At 39.8% G+C, this 22,101-nt stretch overlaps 1 protein-coding gene across 1 annotated transcript; it reads right to left on the reverse strand.

Moving 5' to 3' along the window:
* Positions 1–13,382: 13,382 nt before the first annotated feature.
* Positions 13,383–17,706, reverse strand: LOC134009123 (uncharacterized). The gene is made up of 20 exons (XM_062448846.1): positions 17,592–17,706; positions 17,445–17,521; positions 17,256–17,351; positions 17,063–17,187; positions 16,842–16,985; positions 16,638–16,736; positions 16,396–16,560; positions 16,234–16,330; positions 15,938–16,155; positions 15,701–15,857; positions 15,404–15,612; positions 15,207–15,324; positions 14,913–15,112; positions 14,721–14,832; positions 14,485–14,654; positions 14,329–14,417; positions 14,118–14,248; positions 13,855–14,044; positions 13,636–13,777; positions 13,383–13,568 (listed from the first exon to the last, which is right to left on the reverse strand). Exons 1-20 carry the CDS (start codon positions 17,609–17,611, stop codon positions 13,383–13,385), a joined length of 2,745 nt encoding a protein of 914 aa, XP_062304830.1. The 5' UTR covers positions 17,612–17,706.
* Positions 17,707–22,101: the final 4,395 nt, after the last annotated feature.

Raw genomic sequence — 22,101 nt, forward strand, 5'->3', positions numbered from 1 at the left:
CTTCAGGCAGCTGCAGGCACCCCTGCTTGCTGAGAAGGTGCCGTGTACAGAAGCAGTGTGAAAAAAGGGGAGAGGGACAGACAGCTCATCTGACTGGGTCTCCCAAATGGAACGGACAATTCATAATATCATAAATATAGGCCTAAAGTTCCTGCACATTTTTGTTTTTTTTAATTGTGTGAAATGGCGAATTGAAAAAAAATGGGTATAGACTAACTCTTACGTTTGTTAGCCTTTTTGCTATGATGCTTGCTATGCAACAACAATATTTCGGTTTTAACTCAACAAACACGAGATAAAATTTCACCATAATAGTGTGCTTTGCAACAAAACTGTTACAAGTTCAGTTATTATTTATTTTCATTATTTAGGTTAGGCCCTGTAATTAGCCAACGGAATTTTCAAATCTGTAGGTAGTTTCAAAGACGAACATTTGCTATTTGCTTCAACTATATTTCGTGACAAAGTAAGTAAGTAAGTAAGACTTTATTTATATAGCACATTTAGCACACATTTCATACAAGAATTGTAGCTCAAGGTGCTTTACATAAAATCAATAAAAACAATAATACAAGTGATAAACAATTCAAACAAAAATAAAAATCCCAATAAGATCTCTGGTATAAGTATAGTTTAACGTCATAAGTAAAAGTGTTTCTCCCTAAAAGTTATATTAATATAGCATGTAATAAGACATTTAGCGTGTAAGGGCATGTTTATGTAACCCTCCTATTATGTTTGGTGTCAATTTGACCCCAGGCTTACATAGAAATAGGGTTAAAGTGAGTGAGAGCTTCAACAAGTAGCATGCTGGGTATAGAGGAAAGTTCAGTGTTGATGGCCACTCCCCCAGGACAAGTATGTAGTTTGTCCCTTATTGCATAGATTTTTTGGTCAAAGAAATCTCAGAAATCATTGGGAGAGAGATCTGAACTAACACAGAGTGTACTTTTCTTAGTGAGTTTTGCAACAGTATCAAATAGGAACTTAGTGTTGTGTTTGTTCTTACTAATAAATTTAAAGAAATATTCTGATCTGGAGGACTTACTTGTACTCCATTTGGCTGTCCTTCCAGACCAGGCTGAAAACCTCCAATTTAGTGGTACGCCACTTATGTTCTAGTTTTCTAGTGGACTTCTTGAGAATGCAGGTTTCCTCTGAATACCATGGAGCCAGTTTCTTTTCTTTTCCTTGGTTTGAGTGGGGCAACAGAGTCTAGGGATAGCTGAAGAACTGAATTCAGATCCCTCGTTTTAGCATTTAATGATTTATTTGGGATGTCAAGTGCTTCTAGTGCAGCGGGTAGAATACTAGCCAGTTCCAGAACTGTGTTTGGGGTTATGCAGCGGCTACTAGAAATATTCTGAGTGCCTCCAAGGCTCTGACAGAGGTCCATTTTGAAGGTAACCAGGCAATGGTCTGATAATATAGGATTGTGGGGGTGGACAATGACGTCACTAATCTTGATTCCCTGCGTGAGAACTAAATCCAATGTATGCGAGTGAAGATGGGTAGGTTTGGAAACCACCTGAGTGAGACCTGTGGAATACATTAGAGCAGTAAAGGCCTTACTTAAAGGATCTTTTGGGTCATCCACATGAATGTTAAAATCACCCATAATTAAGATGTTATCAGTATGTCACAAGATCAGCACTAAAATCTGCAAATTCCTCTAGGAAGAGGGAATACGGGCCGGGGGGCCGGTATAGAGTAACTATACAAAATGAGGAAGGGGGGGGGGCAGGAGTAGTAGCATTATTCCTTTTTAAAGTAGTTGGTGGTTTCATGCAAATTATTTCAAATTATTTAAAGGTGTTTACAGATTTTAGGCTGAGGTTGAAGCTAGCTTCATATATCATAGCAGCCTATCAACCTGCCCCCACCTCTCATATGGTAAAATATGGAGTTACTGGATGGAGTCTTAACTTGATGGCTCTCACATCTCATTGTGTAACTTACTGTAGCATTGCTAGTCATGTTGATAAGTACACTCACTGAAATGAATCATGGCATATTTTATAATTAAGTATTTATATCTATTTGATTTTAATTAAATAGTCATTGTCTCAAAATGTATTCATAAAAATTCCTTAGAATTAGCATAAGTCTATTAATTCTTAAATATATTAAACATAATCAATTAAAACATACTAAAATGTTTTAAATATGGTTAACTGTGAAACAAGCAAGATTCAAGTGGTTAAAACGTATGAGATTGGTTTACATGCAATTTTCGGGAAGTGAAATCGTTTTGAGGTGGAAATTACGTCAGATTTCGCGCTTTCCCAACCGTTTTTCTTTTCCACCATTTCAGCTCTGCCTGCCGGGATCGTGACTTTTGCTCTATAACGGTATGATATCTGCAGTCATCCAATTTATCTGCTAGTAATCCGTGTGCATATTTATGTTTTACTTGTGCAGTTAATACCGTACTATATTATTTTGAATAATCAAATCCAGTAAATCCGTCATGATACCAAACATTTTCGTCTAGTCTGATAGCTAGCTCTAAGTCTAGAACCTTCAGATAGGGTGGCTAATTTGCGGTTGGCGTCAGTAAAATAGGAACATAGAGTATGTTGCCTGAGCTAGAGACTCGTAGCAAGTACTGTTCAAATTATATATACAAATGTGTAGGTTTTCCCGGCTCCAAATTTAGTATTAACTATTAGCTAACTCAGCTGTGGGTCAGGCGAATGCAAATGCTATTTTTATACCTAAGTATTAACATTGGAGTGAACTAGTGTTGCACAGTAAACCTGTACTAAAGAGACACTTGCATAGCTTCATGCTATGCATACATAGGAGACAATCACTGCAAAAGAGCTGCAGTTCCTGTGCAGACAGGAGAACCTAGCAGAACGCCATCTCTGTAGCACTCCATCCAGTCCAGAACCCGGGGTCCTGAAGTCTCGACTGTTACGATACTCAAACGATGCGATGTTAATATACCTCTCTGATCTGAACGAGTCTGGCTAGCTGTCATGACCTCTCAGGTGGGCTTTGGCTACGATGGAGAGCTGGAGAGATCGTTGTTCTGCTAGGTTCTCCTGTCTGCACAGGAACTGCAGCTCTTTTGCAGTGATGTTAAGGAGCCTAATGAAGAATCATGGTCATAATTATGTTAGCCCATGGTACAGCCCTTCACCAAGTTTCATACATATCTGTCTGGTAGTTTTGTAGTTTTCGGTCTGTATGTGTTCACACACATACAGACCGACATTCAAACACACACACAGGAGAGAAAACATACCTTCTGACCTGCAGCGGTTTTGCCTGGGTAGGAGATCATAAACAGTGGATTTATTTACGTTTTTTGTCTATTTTCAGATAAGATCAAGTTTATCCTTGCTAAAGATAGAAATTATCACCCTGTTGGATTGTTTACAAGCCAAGTTACAAAATGCTGAACCTATCATTAAAGAATTGCATTGTATGTTCTTTTCACCAGGAAATGGCTGAGACGATTTCCTCAGTGCCATAGAGAGAACGACAGTGGGGATCTATGTCGTGAAAGACACTGCCAGCAGTGAACCCTCTGACGTCAGGATAGTCCTCGAGGGTGTGATGGTGCTTCAAGATCTTGAGAGTGTAGCACTTGCTTCTGCAATGTTGTTTGGGCTCTTTTATGCCTTGAACATAGCCTGGGTGCCAGCCGAACTTAGCCCCGCCCACAAAAAAATGTGGTCAGGAAGTTGGGTCTGGGGTCGCTCGGTTGGGGAAAAACCAAATGTCCAAACAAGAGCTGTTCGGACCAATCAAATTGTCAGGGCGGGTTTTATACGATGATGGACAGATGATCAACAGAAACGTAATCAACTACGTCACCAAAGAGTGCTTGGGTTGAATTTGTTTTCAACAAACAACATACTACGTTGCTCTGATTGGTTGTAGGTCTATCCAATTGAGCGAAAAAAATAAATAAATCAGAGTTCGGTTGAAACACGCCACATACTCACAGCCCAACAGAGCGGTATCAGACTCATATTCTGACTATAATTATGAGTATGACAACGTCAGGCTACCTTGAACATGCAGTACCCTACAAAGCTCCGCTACACGTTAAAGACATTTCAAAAGATCATCATGGAGCTGGATGCGGGTGAACTGTCAAGAAAGGCTCATAGCTGGAAAACAAAGCTATGCCAGTGAAGAGACCTTATCGTTCTCCCCCCCACCCCTTCTTTCCCTTCTGTTCCAGTATGAGTAGAGAACATGGTACATTGTAGACTCTACATTCCAGGACTGAGTGGTTTGCATCCTGGTTTTGTTACAACCAGTACAGTGTTTTAGAGTTGTAATTGCAGTACAGCTCTAGACAATTAGAATTTTACTATTCCATGTGTGTATATATATATATGTATGGAGTGAACTAGTGTTGCACAGTAAACCTGTACTAAAAAGAGACACTCCTACATAGCTTCAGTGTTCCTGTGCAGACAGGAGAACCTAGCAGAACGCCATCTCTGTAGCACTCCATCCAGTCCAGAACCTGGGGTCCTGAAGTCTCGACTTTTACGATACTCAAACGATGCGATGCTAATATACCTCTCTGATCTAAAGAGTCTGGCTAGCTGTCGTGACCTCTCAGGTGGGCTTTGGCTACGATGGAGAGTTGGAGAGATGGTTGTTCTGCTAGGTTCTCCTGTCTGCACAGGAACTGCAGCTCTTTTGCAGTGATGTTAAGGAGCCTAATGACGAATCATGGTCATAATTATGTTGGCCCATGCTACAGCCCTTCACCAGATAGATATATATAGATACATTGTTCAAAAATCTTGGCACATTGTTTTTTTTTAGTCTTTAGCAACAGGTCTCATCAGATTTTCTTTTCTTCATCAAAGAATGACTTGAGTAGTGCAATACATTTACATTTAGCAGACACTCTTATCCAGAGTGACTTACAGAAAGTACAGGGACATTCCCCCGCTTCCCTAACCGCTCAGCCACCTGACCCCCCAATACTCAACTCTCTCTTTCTCTTGGCTTCAGATTCCCACAGTGAAGACATGTTTTTATGTATTTTATGGTTTTCTTCATGCCTTATAGTACCATACCATTAGTAGAATAGGATATCTTTATTGTCATTGTACAAAAAATTTAACTTACAAAATGTATTCGATTCTATAGTACTAATGGTATGGTATTTGAGCAGCCAACAGATATGTAGCCTACTAGGGAGAGTGCGTCAGATGTTACCTCTGGCCTTGACCACACAACAAACAACCATCAACGCCCAGAACATCAGTTGGGGTGAAGATGTATAAACATATGTTTAGCCCGAGAATATATCACTGTTATAAGTTATAGCATATTGTGTGTCCTAAATGCTTTTACAGCAGGCTGTTTATCGTAAGCCTGTAAACTCAGTAGGTTGGAATGGGCCTGGGTTTTCCTTTATATTGCAGTGTTTGGTTTAGAAAAGGATGGCTATAGCAATAGTTATGTTTATATGTGTACTTATGCAGTGTTTCCTATAAAAAATGTTTTGCAGTGGGTCCAGGTCTGTCCGAACCCCCCATCCCCCGCCCATAACAAAGTTCTAACCCTAACCCAAGAGTTTGGTTCATTAATCCATTCTGTAGAATGCGTTGTCTTAAGGTTATTGAATTTGTGGCTTTCTGGTAAAGATTGCAATTATTCAAAATGTTTGTTCTGCAAGCTGAAGCCAATGTCCAAGTATGTATTGACTTTTGTGGCTTTCTGGTAAAGATTGCAATTATTGGTGGCCAAGCCGCGAAGCGGCGAAGCCACCATAAGGGTTTCTACCTTTTCTTATAATTATTGGTGGCCAAGCCGCGAAGCGGCGAAGCCACCATAAGGGTTTCTACCTTTTTAGGGGCCAAGCAGCGAAGCTGCGAGGCACCTATTGTTATTGTTAGTATTATTATTAGGGGCCAAGCAGCGAAGCTGCGAGCCACCTATTGTTATTGTTAGTATTATTATTATTATTGGGTGTGCTCAAGCCTTCGGCGAGAGCACAACCTTTGTTCTCTCACATATATATTATTGGGTGTGCTCAAGCCTTCGGCGAGAGCACAACCTTTGTTCTCTCACATATATATTTATTTATTTATTTATTTATTATTGTTTATTTTCGCCCCCCTAAGGATCAGTCAATATTTGGACTACATACACAACGGCGGTGTCAAAAGGTTCGTCTTGGTAGCGATTGCGTTGCTTGTATTTTTATTTACGTTCCGTTGCATGGTTTAAGTAGAAATTGCGTTTTTGTGGTGAAAAGTGAAGCTAACGGTGGCTAATTTGCTAGCCACAGTCACTGACGTTACTAACGTCACTACGTCACTAACGTCACTAACGTCACTAACGTCACGAAAACACACGTGACTACCTGTAGCAGAACATTCGTTTCACATCTGTTAACTTGGGGGATAGCTAGGCTAACTATAGCTTTACTGCAAGGCAGCTGCAGGAACGCCACAAGCAAAGAGGCCAGGGTGATAACTATTTACTCATTTTACTTTGTGATGTGAAACACAATTATGAAATGTAATGTACAATATTAGCTGATATTATTAAGGAAGGGGCCCACATCTACTTTTGGAAACGGTAGTCTACTATTTCACTGAAGCATTAGCATCATGACATTAGCCTCTGTTGCCTGGGCAACACATACTACAGTGGTCTATGATGCATCTGTTTTCAATCTTTAAAATAAACATTCCTCACAAATACATTTTCGTTGTAGGATTTATTATGACATTACATTACAAGTAAACGATTTGTGGGTGAAATTATCATTACCTGTGGTTTCAAACCAGTGTAGCTCACTGCAACGCTGTAGCCTACGCGAGACACTACAAAAACATCTACACAACATGTTCGGCACTCCCCTTACTTAAATCAAAAGTCTAACTACTAACCTGAACTTCATTGCCACAGCCTAAACTTTGTCAATCTGTTCATGAAAATAATTAATTTCAGCCTAAACCGTACAACGGAACGTTAAATCCAATTCAACCAACACAATCGCTACCAAGACAAACACAGCAGTAGTCTAGTACTGTACTGTAGTAGTAGAATTTACCGGGGCAGCTTCTCCACACAGGGCTATATCGCATTTTGCGTTGTTACTGACAATGATCGCAACCAGTGAGCTTTTTATGAATGAGCGATTTTCCACTAAATAAATGTCAAGCTTATTTACGTTTTTGGGGGCATATTTTCAATTAGCAGATGGTACTGTTTGAATCGCGATTCCATCTTCTACTGCCGGTAACGTCGTAGAATAATCTTCAAAGGGGGTTCTTTATTAATGAATGAATGCAATATGAGTAGGCTAAATGCCTGAAAATATCACGAGAAGGGAAAACTTAAAAGGACATTTAAGTCATAGAGATTAGGTCCATTTTTACACCGGTCTGCCAAATTTATTAGTTTTGATTCAGCTATGAGGCTACCTCTTGCAGGGGAAATGAGAAGACATCATATTTAATTCTACACTTCACTCGTATTTTCAGTTGTAAATGAGCAGCACAAAAAAAATGCTTTTAAATCTATGTAATGTTTATAAATAATAAGTATGCATTTTAATATAAAATATACAGATATATCAGTTGTAAAAATGTCATTCAAAAACGGACCCCTGTGCAACCGACGCAAGCAAGCACACCCTACAATTTCCCCAGAAATTGTACCCTCTCTAGTTGTGAGAATGCTGTTAAGCATTCTCACTATTGCTTTTCAACTTCTCAGTTCTTCCGCCGTTTTTTGGCCTTTAACTCGTTCTGCATACTTTAACCGATTCCTACAACTTTTGTATCAAAACGTTCAGCTCCTTCAGGAGATGATGGCTATGACTTTTGGTATTTCTCACTTTTATACTTTTTAAGACATTAAGGTTTTTGTGCAAATTATTCTCCCATTAAAAGTAATGGTAAATCCTTTCAAATCATTAAAAAGCTTCCTCCTCTTTCAAACGTAACTACTTCAGCTTACTTTCAGCTAGAGACACCATTCAACCTTTAAAATGTTCACAAGACATTCAGCTATTCCCAAATGATTCAGCTTTTTCAAATGTTCAGCCAATTTTGAATTATGACAGTTTGAAATACATTAAAATGTTTGCTCCTTCTTGATTTTTATGAATGAGCAGCCAGCAGAGCTTGCTGCTCTTTTTCTGATATTCAACTAATTTGTCAAACAAATTCCTCTAACGTTCATATAGTTTAACTTACAGAAACAAGTTATACCTTAAAATGTAGGAAAAATTGTCCTCTTTCAGCCAATGTAACTACTAAAGAGCTCACATTTACAGATTTTCAGCTATGAGCCTTGAAGCGAGAGCAGCCTTTCAAATTCTCTCACTAACTTCAATGGAGAGGTGAGTAAAATCAGTCAGAGAAAGCAAGAAGGAACAAGATTTTGAAACTGCCGATAGAGTCGTATTTCTGACCGCACAGACATATAAAGGACATCTCTGGTTTCGGCAGAGTCTTGGGTCTCGGAAAATATCCTTATATTTTGGATTGGACGTACAGTTTTGCGTCTAGGTTATCTTGTTTGAGGTGTGGATTCTAGCTACATTTCTCTTATTCTCTGCCCTCAGCGCGTTAGCAATCATAGCTGCACCATCACCGTAACGACAGACACGCACCACTCAGTCTCTCACACAGGTGATTGGTACGTTTACTTGACCATGAGAAACACGATTACTAGCAATTGTCGGTTTATGCCAATAATACGATTACTCCGTTTACATGTGTAATTAGTTATGCGATTACTCAATAAACGCGTCTACATGATTCTTTTTTATTAATCGTTGTATGCTCCACGGACAAAACTTGCACCATCATCCTTCTGCAACAAAGTGTCGCCGTGTCTTCCTGTATCGGCTCTACTGCTGTATGTTTCATTCCATCAACACATTGAATCCTACTAAGAAAGCCGAGTAAACGCACTCAATGGTAGGCTACATCTGCTACTGCTATTACTATCCCAACTATAATTTCAGCTGTTAAAACGATAATATTCTTGTTCCGACTAGCTAGCCTACTTCTTCTGTTTAACAGTTCAGCGTTCAGCTTCTCCCGCATTGTAGGCTATTTTAGCTCTTAGCTTTGTTAAGATGATGCAGATGATGCAGTTCAGCTTCCACACTGCCTCTTTTGTGTCACTCACACATTTTTGAAATTCATTTCAGCTTGCGGGTATTTTCTCATTTCTCACTTTTATACTTTTTAAAATATAAAGGTTTTTGTGCAAATTATTCTCCCTTTAAAAGTAATGGTAAATCCTTTCAAATCATTGTTGGAATGCTGCTCCAGCCCCTTTCAAAAATACCTTTCGGTTGCTTTGAAGCTTCAGCTTGTAACTTTCTACTAAATTTTCACTATTTTCAGCTTTTTTAGCATGGTCAGCTATCCCCATTCAGGTTTTCAGCATTCTCACTGCTGTTTCGCAGGAACAGCCGTTTCTAGTTATTATTATTATTATTTTGATTTATTTTTGCCCCCCTAAAACTCATTCAATATTTGGCCTACATAGACAACGTAGGTGTCAAAAGTTTCGTCTTGGTAGCGATTGAGTTGCTTGTATTGCGATTTACGTTCCGTTGCACGGTTTAAGTAGAAATTACGTTTTTGTGTCGAAAAGTGAAGCTAACGGTGGCTAACTTGCTAACCACAGTCAATGACGCTACTTACGTCACTAACGTCACGAAAACTCGCGTGACTACCTCTAGCAGAATATTAGTTTAGCAGCTCGTTAACTTCTGGGAGATAGCTAGGCTAACTATAGCTTTACTGCAAGGCAGCTGCAGAAACGCCACAAGCAAAGAGGCCAGGTGATAACTATTTACTAATTTTACTTTGTGATATGACACACAATTGTGATGTGTAATGTACAATATAAGCTGATATTATTAAGGAAGTACATCTACTTTCGGAAACAGTAGTCTACTATTTCACTGAAGTATTAGCATCATGACATTAGCCTGTGTTGCCCGGGCAACACATACTACAGTGGTCTATGATGTAGCGTTATCTGTTTTCAATCGTTAAAATAAACATTCCTCACATATACATTTTCGTTGTAGGGTTTATTCTGACATTAGTAAACGATTTGTTGGTGAAAAAAACATTACCTGTGGTTTCAAACCAGTGTAGCTCACTGCAACGCTGTAGCTTACGTGAGACACACTACAAAAACATCTAGCTTACACAACTGTAGGAAGTCAAACGGCGACAGAACATGTTCGGCACTCCCCTTACTTAAATCAAAAGTCTATCTAACTACTAACCTGAACTTCATTGCCACAGCCTAAACGTTGTCAATCTGTTCATGAAAATAATTTATTTCAGCTTAAACCGTACAACGGAACGTTAAATCCAATTCAACCAACGCAATCGCTACCAAGACGAACACAGCAGTAGTGTACCGTAGTAGTACAATTTACCGGGGCAGCTTCTCCACACAGGGCTATATCGCATTTTGCGTTGTTACTGACAATGATCGCTACCCGCAAGCTTTTTATGAATGAGCGATTTTCCACTAAATAAATGTCAAGCTTATTTACGTTTTGGGGGGCATATTTTCAGTTAGCAGATGGTACTGTTTGAATCGCGATTCCATCTTCTACTGCCGGGTAACGTAGAATAATCTTAAAAGGGGGTTCTTTATTAATGAATGAATGCAATGAGTAGGCTACATGCCTGAAAATATCACGAGAAGGGAAAAACTTAAAATGACGTTTAAGTCATAGAGATTAGGTCAATTTTTACACCGGTCTGACGAAATTTATTCGTTTTGATTCAACGATGAGGCTGCCTCTTGCAGGGGAAATGAGAAGACATCTATTTCATTCTACACTTCACTCGTATTTTCAGTTGTAAATGAGCAGCAAAAAAAAAAATGCTTTTAAATCTATTTAATCTTTATAAATAATAAGTATGCATTTTCATATAAAATATACAGAAATCAGTTGTAAAAATGTCATTCAAAAACGGACCCCTGTGCAACCGACGCAAGCAAGCACACCCTACAATTTCCCCAGAAATTGTACCCTCTCTAGTTTAGTATTGTTACGCAAATGATAACACTTGGGATTTTATCCTTATCGTAAAAAAGGTTTTGACCGAGTGATTGTCTGATTGTGAAGTGTAGAGTAAATTAGTCACATGATCTTTTACTCATTCTTTGTCAAGTGTGGAGTGAGATGCGTCATTTAGTCATTTAGAAGACGCTGTTATCAGGGGCGTCTTAATAGCACTTGAGGCCCCTGGGCTATGGACTTTTTTCTTCATTTTTTGAGGCGCACGAGTTGCTTGTATTGTTATTTACATTCCGTTGCACGGTTTAGGCTGAAATTCAGTTTTTGTGGCAAAAAGTGCCTTGTGTCAACAAAGGGAACTCAGTGCTAGCCTACGTCACAACGTCAGCACACGTTAGCAACGACGCATGGATACAACGTGCATTGCTGTTGCACAGCAAGTATCGTATCGTGTCGTGGTGTACTAGCAGCATTATACATTTAAGCAATTCAAGACTTGCATGTACAGTAAGTAATGTCACAATAAATTATGTATTTAAACTCAAGCTTGTGTTGTGCGTCGCTGTATTCAATGCCACAGCCTAAACTTTATGTCAAAAGAAACGTTTTTAATTTCTGGCGCATTCAAACAATCCCCTAGCTAAGTGAAGTTTGGCTAGCAACAGCAGCTAGGCTAGCTTGCTCGTAGCACAATTCAACTTCTCCACGCAGGGCTCTAGACTGAGACCAAAAAGTCGCGTTTGAGGGCATATTTTCAGTTAGCAGATGGTACAGGACTGTTTGAATCGCGATTCCATCTGAAAAATACTGCCGATGACAACGTTGTTAGAATAGCTTGTCTCAAAGGGGGTTCAGCTTGTTTCATATTAAATGGACCCATCTGCAACCGACGCAAGCAAGCACACCCTACAAATTGTACCCTCTCTAGTTTTTGTTACATTTTGTTTAGATAAGGGGGAGGGGGGGCCTCCCCTCCCTCCACATACACCACCAGATGCCACTGTAGAGCAGAGTAATGACACCGCGAATACGGACGTTTATTATCATTATTATTTTGTATTATTATTAAGAGGCCCCTGATTGGTCGAGGCCCCGGGCTTAAGCCCAGGTAAGCCCGTGCATTAAGGCGCCACTGGCTGTTATCTTATCTAGCGTGTATAAGTTACATGTGACTGATAACTCAAGCACCATTGATAATTATGATGGGAATCCAGGTTGATTCAAAATAAATATTGTACAAGGTGCATGCTTATCAGACATTTGTAGAGTTCACATGTTGCAAATTGAATAATTCAATTTACAAAAATATAAAAGGGAGGACTGATATGCAGTCTCTTGGTGAGGTGAAGAGGTCATATAGCGAGGCCCCTTACAGTACCCATATAGAACGCACTATGTCCTGACTCTTGGGAGACAATACGGAGGAAATTGTATAAACAGGGCTTACATGAGTTGTCATCACCCGTTTTACTCTATCCATGTGTTGACCATGCAAGGAAACAACTGTGCATTCTCTTTGAACTTGTCTGTTCATTGTATATAAGGACAGTTGTGAACCCTGCTCCTTACTCATGCTGACCACTGCAGTGGAAGGTCACATGATCCAAGCTCATCTAATAAACAAAGTGAACCCTTTTCCCGTGTTGTGAATTCTTCCAGCCTGCCTTCTGACAGAATCTAATTTTATCAGTTTTATTTTGATGTTTTCTGTGTCTTCAAATCAAAACACTCGTGACCCCCATGCTGGCTATTGAACCTGTTCTTCACTTGGCTAGCCTACTACATTGGCCTACATTTTTCTAGTCCAATTTACAACACTGGGAATCCAAGTTGGGTAATCTTAATTCTTATCTGGATCAGGGTGATCCAATCCAATGTTAATTTGAAAAACCAGTACAAATGTCAAATGATTACCTGATCCTGGATAGCAAAATTTGGGATTTTAAAATCAAGATCATTCTAATCCAGATTAAACTTTTGAACAACTGGCCGCAGTGCATTCAGTAGATACTATTCATAATTGTCTTGCACTAAAGACAGGGTTGTGCCCCTGGCTTGGCCATGTTTGATGCCCCTTGGCTGTACAATGGGTTGTGGTCAGAACAGCATTCTAACTCACATACTACTGAACAGGAACATAGTTAGTATGGGTTTTGGGATGCAGCCCAAGTCTTCCATAGCCATTACACAGTACATCTGTCCAGAAGTGAAATGTAAAGTCAGAAAATACTTGTGCCAAAAATTAAAAAAATTAAACTTAATTTTATTATTCAGGTTCAAAGAGTAGAATAGGTCCTGATGAAAGTTGTTCACCTTGCACCTGGTAGTCAATATTTCTGGACCCTGGAACAAGAAACATGGGGTTAATGTTTCAGTGGTTCTCAGTCATCCATCCCTTTCCCTCCATCCACTTCACATCACCTTTAACATCAGCTTTAACATCAGCTGTCCGGGATGTTTTGGCACCAGTCTTTGTGGGGTTCACGCACTGGCCATTACATACTCCGTAATATGGATTGTTGGAGTCGCAAAGAACAGCATTGCAATGTACAAAAATCTACAGGGATAAAACAAAATTACCAAAACATCTAGTTGCAAGTAAGGCCTCAAATAAGGTCTCTTACGTTTTCTTTCAGAACCACCTCATCTGTAACGAAGGTGAACATGTTGACAGAAAAGCGCTTCACATGAGCAGGGATGTTAACCCTTGGGTCAGACTCCACAGGATGGAAAACTGTCGAGTAGGGGTCATCAAGGTTCACACAGCTGAAAGGAAAAGACAGTCACTAGGAATCCCAAGATACGATTAGGACTCAATTCTGAATTTTAAATTTAGGAATTGCCTGTCAACAATGAGGTTCCATCTAGGCAGAGAGCTCCTGTCTTCGTGTTGGGTTGCCCAGCAGTTCTCCAAGACAAGCTCCATTTTTAGGTCCATGAATTGCATTAATGCAACCTCAAAGTACAGGGGCTGTCTCAAATACTTAGCCACTGGGTAGTCCTCCACTTGATAAAATAGCTTATATGACTCATCTGAAAAGTAGACAAGTAATCAGACAGGGGTCTACAGAAGGCAACCCTTAAGGAAACCCTTATGTTCCATTACCCTGAGCCAATCTCATTTGGACAATCAAATATCCCACTCCAATGTCAGCTGATGGATCCTTTACCCTTGGCCGGGTACGGAACGCCATGGTCTCGGTGACATTGACCAGATAGTAGCAGGAAACTGTTTGCCTAGAACGTTTTACAGCAGTGACTTCTGCAACATAGGATACTCACCCACCCAAAACAAAATCAGTATGAGGCATCCTTACTTGTAATATGCCACATCAGGATACTTGCTGGTGTATTTCTTGAGATCCAAGGAAATGTCGTTCTCATACACCATCATGTTGCCAAGCATCTGAAAATAAAGGAGTTATTCCCAGCAGTCAACAAGTCCATTATAAATAACCCCTTAGCCATTTTACCATTCTTGTGGTTCCGCAACTGTTCACACAGAAGGAAAAGTAAGCAAAGTGGTTGTTGCTATAGTTCGGTGTACAGGAATCATCTCTCAGGGTCAGATGACTGAGGATCATATTGGGAACGGACTCCACCTTCATAGCCAAGGCAGTCATTGTGCCATTAGAGTAACACTCTACAAAAGAACAAAGAGTTAATAACTATCCATCATTGAAGGGTTTTTGATGAACTTGGAACATACCAGTTGTGGTCAAGGGAAAGCTGCAGGACAACGAGAAGTCATTAAGCTTCAAGTTATTGGAGGCCACCAGCTCCAAATCAATTCTGGCTCTGACTGAAGTAGACATAACCATCTGTAAAAGCAAGATGGTGTTGTAATAGCAATATCTAGCAGGAATTATGCGTTAATATCAAGGCAGAAAGTTCACTGTACCTCAAATATGGAGTCGGCACTATGGTACGGCACCACAAAACTGAAGTGAGTGCTGTTGCTTATTAGCCCATACGTCTCACCCAGCTTACTGGTGAGCTCCCTCTCGCCAATCATGGTTCTAAAGATGTGGCCTTGGCTTCCATACCCAACAGTGACATAGAAGTACCCCGGGTCACATGTACCAGTAATCGCAGGGGGAACTGAAGGAGACAAGTCAACAAAACCATGAATGCAGTAAGCACATTGGCCTTGTCAACATAAATAAAAGCTGAAGGATGTTGGTGAATTTCTCACCAACATCCTGCAAAGAGACCTCTGCCTTGGCTACATGGGAGAATGGAGTTTCTTCAGGCAGGATGAGCAGTCCAAAGGTCATAGGCAGGATGTAGGTTGTAAACAAAGGTTCAGGATTCTGCATATATTGGGAAGAGACCACTCAGAAGAGCAAACAAGACCACCCTTTAGATCAACTTCAAATGACTTGGCCATACATGCACAAGGACTGCATCCTCAAAGAAGGGCACTTTCAGGTAGAAAGACTTTGAGCCATTCGGAAATCTGTGCTCTTTAACATCGAACCCTTTCGAGTTGCACTCTGCCACAGAAAAGACCCCAGTGTTGAAGGTGATGTTGATCAGCTCCACATCAGGGAGAAAAGTACCCAACAGGATTTCAAATAACCTCTCCTCAGGAACTGCATCTGAAATGTATCAAAAAGGATTTCAAATGTACATGTTGACGTCATAAACAGAAAGCCTAAATTTAAGATATCAATTATCCAGACTCACTGCCTGTGAACCGAGTACGCCAGGACATCGGGGGAGTTGTAATAGGAAAGAGGACCTTATATTTTGTGTCAGTTTGAGTACTCTCTTCACGCCACACCAGTTCCAACATGGGCTCAATGGTAAAGGTGATGTGATACTGATCATCTGGGGCAAGACTCTGCAGTGCAGTGAAAGCGAATGAGTGAATGACAAGCAAAACCTTGCAATAGGCTGAATTAAAAGAGTACACTGACCAACCTTGTAGTACCCATCAGGTGTTCCTATTGGGAGCTCAATGACGATGTGAAATTCTGTGGATGACAAGGTGTATTTTCTGGCAGACATCTGGTATTTGTCCAGTCTCTGTCCATCAATGCCCATGTACATCTTTAATATCTTAATGGCACCCTTGATTACAGGTGTGATGCGGCGGGGTACATGCCAAATGATAGTCTTGTCAGTGAAAATCAAGCCACCTGTGAAAGACTCAAACTGTCAGTATTGACAAAAAGGTGAATTTTGTACTTAACATGTATATTAAGAAGAACACTAACCAGTAGGACAGGCAGCATCAGATTCCACAATATTCAAGCCATGACTGGGTACATAGTAAGTGCTAACACTAAACACTTCCATGGGAATCCCAGCCACCTAATGGAATAAATATTTAGATGGATAACAATTGCAGGAACCAATTGCTGTGGACAGTTACTAACATTCTCTATGTAAGTCTCTGCTGAGTTGAAGGGACTTCGCAGCACCAAGCGATGCTCTGTAGACTTGACACCATAGCCAGCCGCCTTAGCCTCATTGAGCAGCATGACTTTTGGTTCAGGAGTAAAGAACATCAACTTCCAGATGTCATTTGGTGAGGCACTGGCCTGCGGTATGGGGAGAAATGTTAACTGCACATAAGTGTAAAAAATAAATAATAATAATAATAATAATAATAATGTACATAATATTTGAATGAATCCTGCCCAGCATCATCTGGGAAGTCATCATCATGACTCGGTATGTTCTTTGCAATCTGAGGCTTGAACAACTGGGTTGACACCTGAAAGACAGGGACATACACTGGAGACTGAAAATGGTAACACTTATCCATTGATGGAGATGTTTTAAGTAGCCTAATTAGATTTGAAACCTTGATATGACCCACCTCTATATAGTTCCTTTCACAGAGAATGTGCCGTGTGGCCAATGAACGATAGTTGCATGTTTTTGTCACAACATAAGTAGCCTCATCCAACTTAAGATCTCCTGACATTCTGAGATTCAGTCCAAGGATGAATGTACCAGCCTCCTATAAAACCCAAGTCTGGATCAGCTTTAAACTCATTTAGTCAAAGCAAAATGGCTAGAGGGAAGATTTAAAATGACCTTGCTTCCAGCATAACAGCCAAACAAGGAGGAATAGATTTTAATGTTTCCCCATGGGTCAGACTCCATGCTGTATCCACACTGTGCAGCCAGTCTGGGTGTAAGCGGTATGACATCAGTGCCATCTGAAAGAATAGCATACAGGGGTGAAGCTCTCAAAACAGAACCACACTATAAAACGCAAGATACTTACTGATAGCATCAACTTCAAGAAGATTCGCAACAGCCAGAGACTTATCCAAACTCAGCCGCATGACATTCCCAAGACAGTTGGACCGCAAACCACTGTCTGAAGATTGTTGGGTTAGATACAGATATAGCCACCATGGTGTATGTGATAAGTGTGCAGCTTCTTAAAATAGACCTTAAAATAGACCCTTACTTGTTTGTGAAGTTTGACTTAAACCTGTCTCTTTCTGACCAGAAACTGCAACAGCTAGCATCACAAGCCATGTTGTGCTAAGAAAGTACAAAATATGTAAGATATATTCTTTGTAGAAAGAATAAAGGTAGTTTTAAAGTTACTTACAGATATTCAAATGCATGCATCGTATCAAATTAGAGACAGAGCAAGTTGCTTGTAAGAGATAGAGCTCTAGTCAAAAATACCAACACTGCATCACACAAAATTCACCACGCTGATTGGTACTGTGACTCACCAACACTTTATTCTGGCAGCAGTTCAAGTCATACAGGTGATGATCATTAGCAATTAGAAACCCTGATTTTGTAGTTAACTATTAGAGGACTGACACATCCAAAACCTTTTCCGATTCCTCTTCGTTTTCGACTACTACCCAGAAATAATATACTACCCAGAAATATGATTATCTGAAAGGAGACAACAGGAGAACAGGAATTAAGAAAACGAGGGACCAAGGTAGGTCCAATGTATGGAGGTCCAGTTTTGAACCATGTGAAATGCAACCAAGTGTTATATTTAGACGCACTGTAAGGGCATCCTTTGTCTAACGTACTATAGGACGGTAGTACTGTAACCTTTACCTTTTGAGACATTACAGTAGCACTCAAAACTTGTCTTGGTCTACATCACTGGATTACAGCAGAGCTACACAAGCCTTACCAGTTGGCCCATGCAAGAGGATTCTATAACTATGAAATTATTTGAGCATAGCAATTAGTCAAAAATGTATTTATGTTCATTTAAAAGTGCATTTGTTTCAGTGTAAATTGCAGCATAGTATATTACAGTGATAGTAGCAATTAGTTATCCATTGTTATATTCATGTTAATCATAAAAAGAAAAACAACTTAATAAATATAATTATTGATATTAAGTAATTGAAAAACATATTTTCAATTGTCAAAGGAACAATATTTCTATAAAATCCTCATGGTTGTATCTCATTCCTGACATGCAGTTTCAATGTAACCAATAAGCAACCACATTATCTAAATCAAACATGCAAATGTGACTGAATGACCTCAGTGCCTCCAGTTTGGTAGATCTTTAGCTCCAGTTGTCTCAGGAAGGAGGTTGACTTCAGAGCTGAGCTCAGAGAAGCACAGCCTTCCTTTGTGACGTGACAGCCTGACAGCCTGTATAAGGTTATCATTATTAAATTATTACAGAATATCAGTCTGATTATTTTCCTCTTAAACACGAAGACGGTTTGATTAGTCAGATGACTGTCTGTCCTGGTTGGTTGACTTCCCTCTATCCCAAACAGAATCTTATATAGCATGTCAAAAATTGTACATCCAGTTACATTTACATTTATTCATTTGGCAGACGCTTTTATCCAAAGCAACTTACAAGAAAGAGCTTTACAAAAAAGTGCATAAGTCAATGATCATGAACAACGAGATAGCCCCAAAACATTGCGGGTAGCCAAAACATGAAGCATACATTGTGAAAAGAAAATAAGTGGCAGTGGGTAGAACCAGAAGAGCATGTAGTTAAACAAATTATAATTAAACAATGTGATCCTCGAAAGTGCTAGAGTGTACCTGGAGGAAAGCAAGCAACAATAAAATAATTCACAGCGAGTACAAGTAGTTAAATCAGTTACAACTAACCAACAAGTGCAACAAGTCCCTCAATACGTGTCATTGTGTTCCTGGAGCAAATAAACTAACATCTTATCTAACAAATCTTTCCTAAGTACCGTTGTACTACTGGAACAAGTGTATCCTTAGCCTATTCTTGAAGGTGGAGAGACAGTCAGTATCTCTGATGGAGATGGGGAGATGATTCCACCATTGGGGGGCCACACAGGAGAAGAGCTTGGACAGTTACATTGTAGTACAATATACAATATACATACTGCATCCAATAGCAGGTCTGTCAGTATACAAGGCAGCACACTTTTATGGCTATTTCTGATTCACAACCCTAGATGCAGGCATAGCGGTGTTGACTACAGGGACAGATACAAAACATACTGCCCAAGCCATTCTACCATAATACTATAATAACGTAGTATGTCGTAAATAGATTCCTGTCCCAGCCTGATCTGTTAAACCTATCTCATGTTTGTCTCCCCCTGATGGGAGATGGGAGACACCCATCTCTCTTCCTACCCTCATTTATCCTGTTTTTTCTGTTTGGGGCCAGGGGCCTGGGGCCTGTACTACAAATCAAGATCAACATGCTCTGGATTACATTCAGTTACCCGGCTACACAAAGCCTAACAATCGCAATCACGATAAGCGGTATCACAACGGCGGTTATCAACTCTCTAACTCAACCCAGATCTTTCCAATCTAAAGACGTGCACGTTCACATAAAGGGGCGGTGTTTGCACCGTATGTCCAATCGCAAACATGGACAAAGCAATAGCCGCATATTTCACGCAGGAGGAGCAGACAATAATCTTACAAACGTTGTCTACTCGTCCTGCGTGAAATATTGTAATACAAACATATCAGGAATACAGACATATAATACAGGCAAAAATCAACAAAGTCGCTGCTGCCAAGCTGGCAGAAAATAGCAGACGCTGTAAAAGCGTAAGCTACATGACTTATTGATATCACTGCCCCAGGCACAAGATGTGACCATAATTACACTTTTTGGGCTCTGGTCTGTACGTTTTTCACACCCAAAATTTGCTGCGTGCTGCACTGTGTCCTTCCACAGAATTACAAAGAAGAAAGTTTTTCTAGCATATTGAAAATGGACTACGGTGATAAATGCAGGGTTCCATGCAGTACAGGGAATGCTGACACTTTTCAAAGTCTTCCTAAGGAACCAAACACTCGACGGGCTGTGACGTTTGTCTATTAGAAGATCCCTGTTCAGTTACACATTTGATCGAACCATTTCACCGAGGACAGTTTTGAAAACCTGGGACAATGTAAAGCAGGATTTGCTATGAAGCTGTTGCTGAAAAGAGGTGCTGTTCCGACCTTATGTTTTAGTCATTTAGCAGACGCTCTTATCCAGACTACTATCCGACAACATCATACTACAGCTTGCGGTTGAACATCACAACCGCAAGCTGTAGTATGATGTTGTCGCTAACAGTTATTAGCAATGCTAACGTATCCTGCCTGAATCTAGCATAGGCAGAACGTGTGATGATTTAGTTTATTGGCAATAGGGCTAACGTTATTTCATGTTCCTGACTGTTTCATTCAAATAAATAACCCGTGGAGTCACGTGATCGGCTGGACAGAGATGGCGGTTTAAAGTTTAGCTCCTGGCCCAACCTTGCCAAATAGTTGTTTTATATGGTTCCAACTTCGATTTTCTACGACTTTGTACTCAATAAAGTCAATTAAAGCAAAATGGCAAACAAAAACAGAACCCAACGCTACGATACTGATGCCCTTGCAGAGGCATTACTGGAGAAACAGAAAGGCTACTTCGAACCGCGTCTTTCTCAGATTCAACAGGTGGGGATCGACAACGACGAGAAGCTAACTGCTATCCATGCACAACTAGCATCTCTAACTGCAAGCCTTGGCTCTATCAGATCTGATGTTGACAATCTAAAAACTACCGTGGAAAGCAACTCAAGTATCCTTGATAGCCATGGCCGCGCTTTTCAAGAGCTGGAGGTGAAGCTAGCAGATATGGAGGACAGAAACCGACGATGCAATATTTGCATCATTGGGTTGAAAGAGGGGTTAGATATGGAGGATTATAGGGGCCAAAACTAAATAAATAAATAATTGAATGGTTAAATACTTGGATAAATAAATAATTATATAACACAAAGCTTAAATAAATAACTAATTATATAACTGAATGCCTAATTGACATACAAAATATATAAATTACAAATTAAATGAGACACTAAATAAATAAATGTTACATGTATTTGTGTGTATATATATAGAGATTTACGTTTTCATGTGTTCACATTTATTTATTTATACTTACATTTATCCACGGTGTAACTTGTAACTCAAAAGTCAGGGGGCGGGTTAAAGCCTCTGATTGGTGAATGAACAGTATTACACACCAGGCAGGCTCAACCAGTCGATCAAGCTCTCTTCGATCCAGAGGGATCCTCTATCGTCTCACTCTGCAGCCTAGGGGTGTAATTATTTATTTATCACTCAAAAAAACGCCATTAAAATGGGTTTGCGTTAACGCCGTTAATAACGCGTTTAACTGACAGCACTAGTACTTAAATCTTACTGATGTTCAGAGGACATACCTTGAAGAGCAGAAACTGCATCAGGCACTGTTGGGGGCGCATTGCCTGTGTCAGAGTCATTTCTTTGTTCTTCAGAAAATTCACATTGTTCAATAATATTATGTTCACCTCACGTCAGATGTATGTAGAATTCCAATGATTTTTTCTTTTGTATTATATGTGGAAGTAGGCCCTACATTATTAGAATAATCTGGTGTATATTTGAGATTTGTTGACACAATTTTGTTAAGCTATTTTCAGAGATTAGTGATTTTCTATAATTTTGTTTGAAACTTAATTGAAAAATTAAAGGCTGAGGAAGTACACCAGACATTGTTAGAATACTCTGGTGTCCGTTTGAGGTTTTATATTCATTAAAATATTATAAGTCATAATTTTTCAAAATTGTATGGGTAGTTTTTACCCGGT

Source organism: Osmerus eperlanus, chromosome 22 (assembly GCF_963692335.1).
Source record: "Osmerus eperlanus chromosome 22, fOsmEpe2.1, whole genome shotgun sequence".
NCBI lineage: Eukaryota > Metazoa > Chordata > Actinopteri > Osmeriformes > Osmeridae > Osmerus > Osmerus eperlanus.

Excerpts from the sequence above, each read along its gene's own strand:
- LOC134009123 (XM_062448846.1), bottom strand. The coding sequence starts at position 17,611 with ATGCATGCATTTGAATATCT. Across the intron at positions 16,561-16,637 it reads AGGATTCATTCAAATATTAT|GCCAGTGCCTCACCAAATGA; the intron begins GTACATTATTAT and ends CCCATACCGCAG. Across the intron at positions 13,778-13,854 it reads TGGAACCTCATTGTTGACAG|CTGTGTGAACCTTGATGACC; the intron begins GCAATTCCTAAA and ends TTTTCCTTTCAG.